This window comes from Vicia villosa, linkage group LG3 (genome assembly GCF_029867415.1).
Source record: "Vicia villosa cultivar HV-30 ecotype Madison, WI linkage group LG3, Vvil1.0, whole genome shotgun sequence".
In the NCBI taxonomy this organism is placed as follows: Eukaryota; Viridiplantae; Streptophyta; class Magnoliopsida; order Fabales; family Fabaceae; genus Vicia; species Vicia villosa.
Genome location: NC_081182.1, coordinates 8,412,146 through 8,425,357, shown reverse-complemented (window position 1 = coordinate 8,425,357; position 13,212 = coordinate 8,412,146). Strand labels below are relative to the sequence as shown.

The 13,212-nt window shown below is 38.7% G+C and overlaps 2 protein-coding genes across 2 annotated transcripts in view; one reads left to right on the top strand and one right to left on the bottom strand.

The window, feature by feature from the left end:
* Positions 1 to 238: 238 nt before the first annotated feature.
* Positions 239 to 1,510, top strand: LOC131657503 (putative protein FAR1-RELATED SEQUENCE 10). The gene has a single exon (XM_058926893.1). The coding sequence runs from the start codon at positions 239 to 241 to the stop codon at positions 1,508 to 1,510; it is 1,272 nt and encodes a 423-aa protein (XP_058782876.1).
* A 9,928-nt stretch (positions 1,511 to 11,438) lies between these two features.
* Positions 11,439 to 13,212, bottom strand: part of LOC131657502 (protein MAIN-LIKE 1-like) — a 4,034-nt gene continuing 2,260 nt past the window's right edge. The window contains exons 2-4 of the mRNA XM_058926892.1: positions 12,987 to 13,158; positions 12,229 to 12,906; positions 11,439 to 12,101 (exon numbers count right to left, since the gene is read on the bottom strand). Coding sequence (XP_058782875.1) covers positions 11,439 to 12,101; positions 12,229 to 12,906; positions 12,987 to 13,158 — 1,513 coding nt within the window. The remainder of the gene's footprint in view (positions 12,102 to 12,228; positions 12,907 to 12,986; positions 13,159 to 13,212) is intronic.

The following is a 13,212-nucleotide window of genomic DNA, read 5'->3' as shown; positions in this document are numbered from 1 at the left end:
AACACATTGTGAAAGTCATCCGGTTTGCTTTTTTTTTCCTGGAAGACATTCTAAAACTGTTCCGGTAATACGAAAATCAAACCGGAACAGATAAGCAAAGTGTTCCGGTGCATATGTAATCAAACCGGAACAGTTTTGAAAAGTGATCCGGTGAACTTGATATCAAACCGGAACAGATTGGAAAACTGTTCCGGAACGCATTTTTTATTTTTTAATTTTTGGTTTTTTTTTTTTAGGTATGGAAGTTCCGCTCCAAATTTGTAGGAAAAACGAGACAGCTATAGATACCACTGATGTTTTCACAACTTCACAGAGATTTGTCACACGGGAAGAAGTTATCCGCTGGGTTAAAGAGACCGGAATCAACAATAAAGTGACTGTTATCATAGCGCGTTCAGACACTGAAACAGGCAAAAGAGGAAGAAGTAACAAAGTTATATTTGCGTGCGATAAAGGTGGAAAATATAAGGATAAAAGTGAGACTCAAAGTGCTACTAAGAGATGTGGATGTCCATTCAAAATCAGATCGACTCCGGCAAAAGATGGGTCTGGATGGAAGGTTGATGTAAAATGTGGAGTTCATAATCATGGTTTACCAGATAGATTAGAAGGCCATTCATTTGTTGGTAGGTTGACAACAGATGAGAAGCAGCATGTTGCTGATTTGACAAAGAGACATGTTCCGCCTAGACACATATTGACTTCCTTGCAAGAGCGAGATCCTGAGAACGTCACTCGGATCACGCAAATATACAAGCATAAAAGTGTGATTGAAGCGGAGATAAGAGGTCCAAGAAGTGAGATACAACATTTGCTTAAGCTTATAGAGGAGGCGAACTATGTTTATTGGAGTAGGAAACGGGATGATTGTGAAGTTGTGAGAGATATTTTTTGGGCTCATCCAGATTCGGTAAAGTTGCTGAATCTTTTTCCTACTGTCTTGATTATGGACGCCACTTATAAGACCAACAAATATAGACAACCTCTGTTTGAAATAGTTGGTATGACATCGACCGAGTTGACATTTGCGGTTGCATTTGCTTATATGGAGTGTGAGCAGACAGAGAGTTATATCTGGGTCTTGGATAAGCTGAAGCAATTGTTTGTGAAGAAAGATGTGGTTCCACAAGTGATTTTGACGGATAGAGATCTTGCTTTGATGAAAGCAGTTGAAGTTGTTTTTCCTACGACGCATAACTTGCTATGTCGTTTTCATATTAACCAAAATGTTGGGATGAAATGCAAGGAATATGTGATGAAGGACATGCGAGAGACGATAGGCACATTGTGGAAAGATGTTGTATGGGCTAGTAATGAGGTTGAGTATGGTGTACGGTTGCAATATCTTGAACAAGCATGCTTTGCTTGTACTAACTTCCTCGATTACGTGAAGAACACTTGGTTGATCCCACATAGGCAAAGATTTGTGGGCGCATGGATTAATCTAGTGCTTCATTTTGGTAACACCACGACAAATCGGTATGTCATAATTCTTAAAATATTTATTTAGTATTAATTTTTGGAATATTATTTTTTTATACCTTTTTTGTTCGTTTTAGGGTTGAATCTGCACATTGGAAGCTAAAGCAGATGTTAGGAAACAGCCTTGGTGACATGGTCAAAGTTTGGGAAGCTATGAATTCTAACCTAAAAATCCAAATAGGTAACATTCGAGCTTCGTTTCAAAAAAGTTTTAATGAGGTTGAGCACGCACACATTAGTCCATTTTATGATAATTTGCGTGGTTCAGTATCGAGAGCTGCTTTGAGACGCATTGCAGAAGAGTTATCGAGGCTTGATTATGTGTTAAATAGTAGGGAAACATGTGGTTGTACTATGAGAACAAGTTATGGGCTACCTTGTGCTTGTGAGATGGGAAGATCGATTATTGTTGGAATCCCATTACAAATAGAAAGTGTTCATCTTCATTGGAGGATACTATCTATGGAAGGTGACTTGCCTTTAGATGAGGAAGCTGGTTCGGAGGTTGATATGAGTAATGCAATTGATGAATTGTGGAGAAGGTTTAAATCACTAGATGTTGTTGGAAAAAGAGCATTGAAAAGTAGGGTTTGTGAAATTGCATATCCCACAACAACTTCATTGTGTCCACCACCTGAGAAAATAAAAACTAAAGGCGGAGTGAAGAGGAAAGGGAAGAAACCAGTTGGGTATGATGTTTATAGGGATCCTTCAGGTTTTGAGTATGCTGATCAGGCGTCTCAATCTTCACAAAAACAATCGCAAGCATCACAAACTTCCAGGAAGCAATCACAATCAAAGAAGCAATCACAAGCAAAGGATGAGGATTTCACTCTTCAGTTTCCTTGTCATGTTAGGCCATATATTACCGAGATTGTTAATGTTGTAGCAGATGGTAATTGTGGATTTAGAGCAATTGCGTCGTGGCATGGGTAGAGTGAGGATGGTTGGGCAATGGTTCGTCGTGACTTGGACATGGAATTAAGAGAAAAGAAGGACTTATATGAGAGATTGTTCGGTCTAAGTTTATCCGAAGTGAGAAATGGATTGTTGATAGATCATGTTGGTTTTCAACCACCGGAGTGTTAGACGCTGGCCTAAGGATCTAGAGGGGGGGTGAATAGATCCAACACAGTTTTTCCGGGATTTTTACAGACTATAGCGAAAGCGGTTCTGAATCGACTTGCGTCTATTCCGGACCGCTATTGCAAAGGGTTATATGTGTTACAAAACCACAAGATATTCGAAATTCCGGATAAGGAGATATGCTATCGAATCAATACGTGTCACAACTGAATATCAATTAACTTCTAGATTGACAAACTTTGATTTACAATGCAGTAAGGTGGATTAAGCAAATAGACAAACACTTGGTGACAATATTCAAATTGATGCTAATTCAAGATGTGGTGAATTGTGATGTTTATGCAGAACTTTTAATTCACAATTTTAACACTTGAATCATTGATCAATTTAGCAATTATACCAATTTTGAGCAGAATAAAAAGGAAAAGATAAAAGCGATAAGAACACGATATTTGTTTAGGCAGTTCGTCGACCGTCCTCGCTACGACTACGTCTGCCCCCAATTCCAAATTGAAATTGGGTAATCTTTCATTAATGTTGAAAGTAGTATATACAAAGAAGATAACAAAGCGATAAACGATAAACCAATTATGTCGATCCTTTGAATCTTCTTCCCCCTTAATCTTGAGCCAGATCAAGGTTATCCAAGAGCTTCACTTTGATTCCCTTCTGCAGTGTCTTGATTCCTTGAACTCCCCGTTCCTCAATCGTTACACTCAGCCGAATCCTCAATGAACGCCTCTTGATAAAAACCCCCAAGAACCACCCGTCGTGGAGGACAAAACCCGCAGATTTTATTCACCAACAAACCCCACAAACCTTCACCCACTAGGAATCTTCAATTCTGTTCCATGGACGTTATCGAACTCATCACTAACCCGCAACGCAAGAATGATTATGTGTAATTGTGTTGGAGATGATGAAGAACGAAGATGAGAAGCGTTTGTGTATCTTTCAGTCGTTGGTGTAGCTTGAATAATTACCCTTGCACAATATATATGATTGCATAACAGTTAGAACCAAGAAAAACTGATTTTTGAACTTTCTTGATCAGTTAGGTCGACCACTTGTAGTGCTTAGGTCGACCAGAATCCTTTTCTGATGCATTCTGGGGACATTTTCACAGATTAGGTCGACCTAGTTGATGTGTAGGTCGACCTAACAGGCTGTTATGTAGAATTCATCAATTTAGGTCGACCTAAATGATGTGTGGGTCGACCTAGCAGGAGTATATAAACTTTTCTCCATTTTAGGTCGACCTGGGTTGATGGTAGGTCGACCTAACTGCTGCTTTTCTGCATTCTTCTTGTTTTGCTTGTGTTGAGTCAACCTTTAAACATATAAACATAATGGGTTGACCTATGAGTGATCAATGCTTGCTTTCCTTTAAGTTTTCTGCTTCCGTCTTGTTGTTTGAATGCTTATTTGAGTTTGCCATGAATCAAAAACATCTTTGAGTGTAATCTTGTATTCACATACTCCCCCTTTTTGATGATGGCAAACCATTCGTCTAAGCTTTGGTAGTAAATGATAAAGACTCAACAGAGCTCCCCCGTACATCCAGCATCTATCTCTCAACAGAGCAATCTCTCAACAAAGCTCCCCCGTACACTCAGCATCTATTGTATCTATCTCCCCCTTTGACAACATCAAAAAGAGAAACAAAGAGAACAGAGTAGGAGAGTAACAAGAGAAATGAAGAATACCGGTAGTCATAGAGATAGATAACATGTAAATGATGAAATCATAAGAACTAATCATGTTTTAAAGAAAGCCAACAACATACATAGTAGTTCAAGAGATTAATACAAGAAAAACAGAGAGTAATACATCATATAATGTTTTTAACAACAACAAAAAAAATTTTAATGGCATGAAATGCAATGAAATGATGACATGATAAACAATATGTCCTAACGCCTGCCCCTTCTTCCTCTTCCTCTTTGAAATGTATGAGGTCGATCTTCTTCAACCTGTTCCAACAAATCCAGCACAAACATGTTAAGAGTGTTGAAGCTTTGGCTTATGTTAGCATGGCGATGCAATGCCGTTTCCTCAAACTGATTCTACCTCAATATGGAGTTGGATGCAAACGTTTCAAAATCGTTCCTTTGTTCCTGAACCAAGCCGTACAAAGATTGGTATTGACGTTGTTGTTCCTCATATCTATCTTGTTGAAGCTGCTGCATTGTTTGAAATTGAAGCTGTTGAGTTTCAAAGTTCTGCTGTTGTTGAAGTTGCATAGCTTCAAGCATAGATATTATGTTGGATTGATCAGGAGGAGGTGGAGCAGTGTATCCCCAAGGAATTTCTTCCTGTTGAGACGGAACATATTGCCAATTTGGATCCGTGTCATGAGCTATGTCTTCCATGGTTTGATCCTCATCATTTGCTATTTCTTGATCGTTTCCCTCTTCCTCATTTCCTACATTGTTTCCAAACTCCGTAGGATCATCATAGTTGTAGATAACCTTCCCTGTTCCTTTTTGAATGAGATAATAGGTTTTCCTAACAGGGTTCCAATGATATCCCATAAGAGTCAAGGTGGTTTGTGAGAATTCTTGGGATTGATGTATGCGAGTGTAGTGTAAGTGATCAAGTCGCATACCAAAGTGATTGACAATTGTTTGAATGATTGAACCATAACACAGGGCTGTAGTCTTCTGTTTGACCTCATGAAACTTAGCAGCTAGGAAGTGAGGCCAGTGTAAACGCGTTCTATTTTGCAGCAGATACATGAGCACCACTTCATTTCTTTCAATTCTCGAATATCCTCCTGCCCTTGGTCGAATGATTCTTGAGATTACCCAATTCAAGAGCCTAGGATCTCGCTTCAAATGACCAGCTGTTATTGTTTCATTTGATCTGTCAAATACGGAAGGATCTTTGAGGATTGACTTCATGTAGGCCTCATGGTCATAGTTTCCCGGTACATCCCCGTCTACCATACAGAGTTCATCACCAACGATTGTCAGACCAAAGATACTAATCCAGACCCGTTTGTCAACAACATGCGACCTAGATCCCATTTTGAAACGGAAATTACAACCGTCCCCTTTTGTAAATCCTGCATAGAAAGCCCTAACGGTATTTTCACAGTACGGGGTATCACATTGCACTAAGGGATGAATATTTTGATGTTCAATTAACGCAGCGACATCAGGGATATGCATGTTTTCGACAAGATTTGGATCATAAGTATATTGCTTAACAATTTTCCTTTTCATCTGCCACTTCTCAAAGTTTTCTCTACAATCAGGATGAACAAGAGCACTTACCGGTTGAGATGATGAACTGGAAGCAATTTCCTTTCCTTTTCTTGATTTTGGAGGCATGGTTGGAGATGCTTTGAGTGAGAGAGGGATGATATTTTGACAATTTTGAGTTTGAGGAATTTAGGGTTAGCCGTACCAAAAGAGATGAGAATGAGAGGGAATGCAAGAATGGAATGTTTTGAATGAATGATATTGGGTCGGGTCGACCTAACAGACCCAAATATGGAAAAATTAACGCAGTAGGTCGACCTAAAATGAAGCTGGGTCGACCTAACAGAAGTAACAAAACAAATGACCAAATTAGGTCGACCTAAATTGTGAGTAGGTCGACGCAACTGGACCTTTTTAGTTTTTCTAAAGAATCTTCTTATGTAGGTCGACTCAAATACAGAGTAGGTCGACCTAAGTTTCTTTCAATGATGAAAATGCCTTAGAAATGTTTCTATATGATGTATTTTTGTTTTGTCATTTGCTTGAATGCACAACCATTGTATGTTATGAATGAAAATGATGAACACATATACATAAGTATTTGAGAAGAGTAGATAAGAGCACATGAAGTCACTATAAGCATGTTAATTGATATCATATTATAGCATCAATAAAATTTTTGGAAGTGACCAATAAACATGTTACCGCTTTCTCAATATGTAGGTGTTTTGTCATCATTGTGTGGAGTCTTCTTGTCAGTGTGCCATACTCCTAGATTTGATGATGAATTGTTTTGATGGAATGTTTCACAGGTTGATTTTTGCGAAAAACTTATCTAGTATCGATTACTCGATGTTCTCCCGGATGCGGGACATAGTCCCAAACAATATTCTGCTAAGAATAGGTTTAAAATCTCTTTGCAATGCAACTTGCCAATTTGCACATCAAGTACTGCGTCCTATGTGTTTTTCGGAATATCTGTATTTTTAATGTATCTCATACATTTGCGATGGCCAGGACACCTACATTTCCTTTGTCAAGTATGGTTCTTCAATCTGTCTTCATAGATGACACACCAAGATTGGTATGTCTTCCTTTATGTGTCTTGAGCACCAGCTGTCAAGGAACAACCACCGTTCGGCGATGTCAAGACACTTTTCCTGCGAGATTAAATTAGAGTGGAAGGTCCCCAATCTTCATTGGGTCCTGGATGGTGAGTACACAATTTGTTGCACTTAGGCAACCATTGAAATACTCCTTTAGGAACTAAAATTCTCCTAAATTTGCATTTTCAATGGTATGTCCCTTTTTGCAACAATAATGACAGGTAATATGATGAGAATATGGAGTTTTGCTAGTTGATACTTTTGGCACAAAAGTGTATTTACTATATAAAGGAGTATACGATCTTTTGAACTTGTTTGGATCAACCGCAAAAGTCACTTTTGGTTGTAGAGCCTTGTCTAACTTGGCTTTTAGATCTCTCACTTCTTTTTGCCAAATGTGACATGTCTCACAACCAAACCATGATGTAGGATCTATTTCAACTTTGTCCTTTTGAATGTCTAGCATAGATTGTTTTAAAGCTTCCATATCCTTTTCGGTTTTCTCAACTTTTGATTCAAGGTATGAAAATATTTTCTTATTTGAGGCCAAAAGTTTGAAAGCTTTAATTGCATCTCTATGTAATTCTTCAAAAGCAAGTTTTAGTTGAGAATGAGATACCTTATCTACGAGTTCAGGTTTAAGATGACTTACAGCTTTCTTTTTCTTGTTCTGATGAGCCATGAAACATAGGTTTGCTGATTCTTCTTCATCGCTTGATGAGCTTTCACTAGATGAATCACTTTCCCATGCTATGTAAGCTCTTTTAGATTTGTTATGACCTTTGCTTTGGTTCTTCTCCTTTTCTTTCTTAAGATATGGACAATCCGGTTTGTAGTGACCGGCTTTCCCACAATTGAAGCAAAGACCTTTGATCTTTCCTTTGTTGTCGTCATCTTGTTTGAACATGTTTGATTGCTTTCTATAGTTGATCAAGCCTTTGTCGGAATGTTTTGCTCCATTTTTCTTTAGATATTTGTTGTATCTTCGCACAAACAGTCCCATTTCCTCATCATCAGAGTCTTCGTCATCACTTGTGTCACTATCCTTTGGCTCTCGTTTTGAGGTCTTGGAGCTCGAAGCTTTTAGAGCTATTGACTTCTTCTCTACCTCTTTCTCCATGTTCTTTTCTTTCTTTGTCCTTTTCTCATGCATGTCAAGGCATTTAAGATGCTGTTCATGTTCCTCTAGTTTACCAAAAAGAGTGGTAATGTCTAAAGTGTTGAGATCATTTGCTTCCTTAATTGCTGTAACTTTGGGTTGCCATTCCCTGTTCAAACACCTTAAGATTTTGTTAGTAGCAACTGCATTGGAAACAGGTCTATCAAGAGAATTTAATCGATTTTTCAGGTGAACGAATCTTTTCTGCATGCTTTCGATGGTTTCACCATCTTCCATGTGAAAAAGTTCGAACTCTTGAGTTAGCGTATTGATCCTAGCTAGTTTGACATCATCCGTTCCCTCGTGGGCAACTTGCAATGTGTCCCACATAGCTTTAGCTGATCTACAATGGGAAACGCGATAGTATTCATCAACTCCTAGAGCTGAGATTAGAATGTTTCTCGCTTTCCAATCGTATGCATATTTCTTTTCATCTTCAGCATTCCAAGTATCTTCTGGTTTTGGAACAACTGCACCAGCTGCATTTGTCATGGTGATCTGAAATGGACCATTGACAATAGCTGTCCAGATGTTCCTATCAATTGCATTGATATGGACACACATACAATCCTTCCAATAGCCGTAGTTTTCGCCGTTGAAAACTGGAGCTCTATTATGAGCCCCTTTAGGTCCGGAAGCCATCTTTCCAATAAGTGTTTCACGTAGCACGGAATAAACCAGAGCTCTTGATGCCACTTGTTAGACGCTGGCCTAAGGATCTAGAGGGGGGGTGAATAGATCCAACACAGTTTTTCCGGGATTTTTACAGACTATAGCGAAAGCGGTTCTGAATCGACTTGCGTCTATTCCGGACCGCTATTGCAAAGGGTTATATGTGTTACAAAACCACAAGATATTCGAAATTCCGGATAAGGAGATATGCTATCGAATCAATACGTGTCACAACTGAATATCAATTAACTTCTAGATTGACAAACTTTGATTTACAATGCAGTAAGGTGGATTAAGCAAATAGACAAACACTTGGTGACAATATTCAAATTGATGCTAATTCAAGATGTGGTGAATTGTGATGTTTATGCAGAACTTTTAATTCACAATTTTAACACTTGAATCATTGATCAATTTAGCAATTATACCAATTTTGAGCAGAATAAAAAGGAAAAGATAAAAGCGATAAGAACACGATATTTGTTTAGGCAGTTCGTCGACCGTCCTCGCTACGACTACGTCTGCCCCCAATTCCAAATTGAAATTGGGTAATCTTTCATTAATGTTGAAAGTAGTATATACAAAGAAGATAACAAAGCGATAAACGATAAACCAATTATGTCGATCCTTTGAATCTTCTTCCCCCTTAATCTTGAGCCAGATCAAGGTTATCCAAGAGCTTCACTTTGATTCCCTTCTGCAGTGTCTTGATTCCTTGAACTCCCCGTTCCTCAATCGTTACACTCAGCCGAATCCTCAATGAACGCCTCTTGATAAAATCCCCCAAGAACCACCCGTCGTGGAGGACAAAACCCGCAGATTTTATTCACCAACAAACCCCACAAACCTTCACCCACTAGGAATCTTCAATTCCGTTCCATGGACGTTATCGAACTCATCACTAACCCGCAACGCAAGAATGATTATGTGTAATTGTGTTGGAGATGATGAAGAACGAAGATGAGAAGCGTTTGTGTATCTTTCAGTCGTTGGTGTAGCTTGAATAATTACCCTTGCACAATATATATGATTGCATAACAGTTAGAACCAAGAAAAACTGATTTTTGAACTTTCTTGATCAGTTAGGTCGACCACTTGTAGTGCTTAGGTCGACCAGAATCCTTTTCTGATGCATTCTGGGGACATTTTCACAGATTAGGTCGACCTAGTTGATGTGTAGGTCGACCTAACAGGCTGTTATGTAGAATTCATCAATTTAGGTCGACCTAAATGATGTGTGGGTCGACCTAGCAGGAGTATATAAACTTTTCTCCATTTTAGGTCGACCTGGGTTGATGGTAGGTCGACCTAACTGCTGCTTTTCTGCATTCTTCTTGTTTTGCTTGTGTTGAGTCAACCTTTAAACATATAAACATAATGGGTTGACCTATGAGTGATCAATGCTTGCTTTCCTTTAAGTTTTCTGCTTCCGTCTTGTTGTTTGAATGCTTATTTGAGTTTGCCATGAATCAAAAACATCTTTGAGTGTAATCTTGTATTCACACGGAGAAATGGTTGACACTACCAGAGATGGGTTATTTGATAGCGAATCGGTATAACATTATTCTTGTGCTGCTTGGTAACCCTTGCTTGACCTTTTTTCCTATGACAACAACATTTTCTCCAAGTGCTCCTACATATTGCATTGGCCTTGTCAACGGGAATCATTATCTTCGGGTAACCTTTATATATATTTTATTTAATTACTTATATAATTACTTATTTAATTACTTATATAATTACTTATTTAATTAATTTGTTAATTATTTTTATGTCATGAAATCAGGTTAATATGAAAGAAGGCTTCCCGCTGCCACCCGTCACGGTAGATTGGATGAAGTTTCGTCATCAAGTGGCGACATCTTGGATGTTAGGATTTGCTGGACGTCTTCAACATTGGCATCATCTTACGCCTATGTTACCATCACGTGTTAATATAGATTAATTAAGTGACTTTAATTTATATGTAATATTTTAGCTAAAAACGTCTTAGATTGAGTTATTTTATTTACATCTTAGAAGTTTTATTTTATTTACAAAAAAAACACTAAATTATTATAACATTGAATATAGAACATTAAAACATGATAACAATAACATAAAATATTAAAACATGATAACAATAACATAGAATATTAAAACATGATAACAATAACATAAAACATTAAAACATAGAACATGATAAAAATAACATAAAACATGATAACAATATCATAAAACATTAAAGCATTAGACTCTTGCAGACGATTCTGGGCGCACCAGCATCTTCAGAACATCCTCAGCAGACCAGATTTTAGTCACCCACTCGGTTATCAGTTTCTGGCAACTCTTCTTTCACCCAACTTTTAAGTGACTCGAGTCTCCCGCAATCGTTAGGTATTGAAAGCTTCATGGGTTCCTTAGTTCCAGTATAGAAAACAATTGTGTCAACCATAAAATTACCAAGAGACATTCTGAAAAATATGATATTTTGTTTCAACACTATGAGGTCCTATTTATAGGCCATGAGGGCAATCTTATCCGCACAATATCTTATCCATATAATATCTTATCCAGATAAGATATCTTATCCAAATAATATAACGGAAGAATAAAATATAATCCAAAATATACAATAAAATATAGAATAAAACAAAAGACTAAAATCAACTATAGAATCCAAAATATAATCCAGAATGTACCATAAAATTATCCAAAATGTAATATCTAAAATAAAATATAACATAGTCAATGCTCATCGGCGATGCGCAACACCTCAAATAAGTCAGCATACGCGACATCATCCTCCTCGGCCTCTACCTGCCGGAGATAACGGCGAACCAGTGTGGAGGCACGAGCCCAATTTGGATCAGCTGGTCCTGCATCAAAGACAGGAACTGGAACCTCTCTACGCTCACTAGGTGGGGGCGGCACAACCTGAGGATGAGACACACGGTAATACCACTCTAAATATCCATCCACCGTCTCATGAGGGTATCCCACCGCCTCCGTACCTCTAATCACATCTCCCACGCTCTGGTGATAACCAATCCACTCCACAGCAATCGCATCGTTGCTGAGCGTATCAGCAGGAGGTGCAGGCGGGATATACTGGCGAATACCAAACTGGCGAAGACACCTATCGGGTAAGTACGGCACATGTATGTCACCCCAAACAAGGAAACCTCTGTATAAAGATAGCTCGTTAAAAGCAATATGAGGTCGATGATCCTCGAATGGACGCCATATGACGTCTGTAGGTGTCAGCTGATCCAATATCGGTCTATATGCATCCACCTTGATGGCCCCCTGTCTGTAGAACCATCTCAACGCCCTCGGAAGCCCTTGGTTGTCTGACCGCCAATTTTCTCCTTTCCTTCCCAGAGTAGGAAAGTACTCATGTATCCAACACTGTTAACAAATAAATTAAATGATATTCATTAATACCAATGGTTATATATATATATATATATATATTAAATAATATAAATTGTAATATATGAATAAACATAAAATTAATTAAAAATAACATAAATACCTGTAGAAGAGTAGGATATCCACCGAGCTGCTTGCAACTAAACATAGATGCATCCCCAAGGTGGCGATAAAGAGTGGCCAGTGCCGCTGATGCCCAACTGTATGAACCAAGCCCACGTAGATCTCTAAACAATAGCAAATATCGGGCCTCAACCAGGGTAAATGTCTTATCCGCAAAAATGGTAGAACCTACCAACATCATCAGATATGCCCTGGTCGCGTAAGTCCAACTACCAGCAGCACGGTACTCCACGAATCTGTCATACAGCCACTGCAGTGAGTAATAAGCTCCCCTGCAAGAACGCACATGTACAGCCATGGCATGTCTATCCACTCCCAATAACTCACAGCCAAGATCAACAGCCACCTGCTCTATGACATGCTCATCAGGATACCAGAAGGTGCCATTGATAGGCAAATGGAGCAGGCACGCAACATCATCTAAAGTAATCGTCATTTCACCAAATGGCATGTGAAATGACGAAGTCTCAACATGCCACCTCTCCACAAATGCTGAGACGAGATTAACGTCTATCTTGGTCAGGCTAGTTCTCTGAAGAGAAGCCAGACCTGACCTAGACACGATAGCCTCAATCTCAGGTGGGAGTTGCTGAGGCACTCTCTCCTGGAGCTTCGTCCCGTGCCCAGCAACTTTAAGCTCCTTTTTAGAGCCTCTTTCCTGAAAATAAATAAAAAAAACCACATTAGAAGATATAATAATAAATTCTATTTAAAATAAATCAAATAATTTTTACTTACCTCTCCGTACCATAACCGGCGAGCAACATGGTCTTGATATCGAACGAGTAGAGACAAATCTGATGGTCCACCAGGATATCCAACTGGCTGTGGTGGTGGGTTAGAGGAACCAGCTTCGTCGCGGCGGCGGCGGGTATGTGGTCTCCCGTCTGGTCCAAGTGTACGCATTTTCCTGGAAAAAAAATTAAAAAAAAAAAAATTTAAAAAAAAAATTTAAAAAAAAAAT

What these genes read in the sequence shown, in the direction of transcription:
- LOC131657503 (XM_058926893.1), top strand. Translation starts at nt 239, where the DNA reads ATGGAAGTTCCGCTCCAAATTTGTAGGAAAAACGAGACAGCTATAGAT.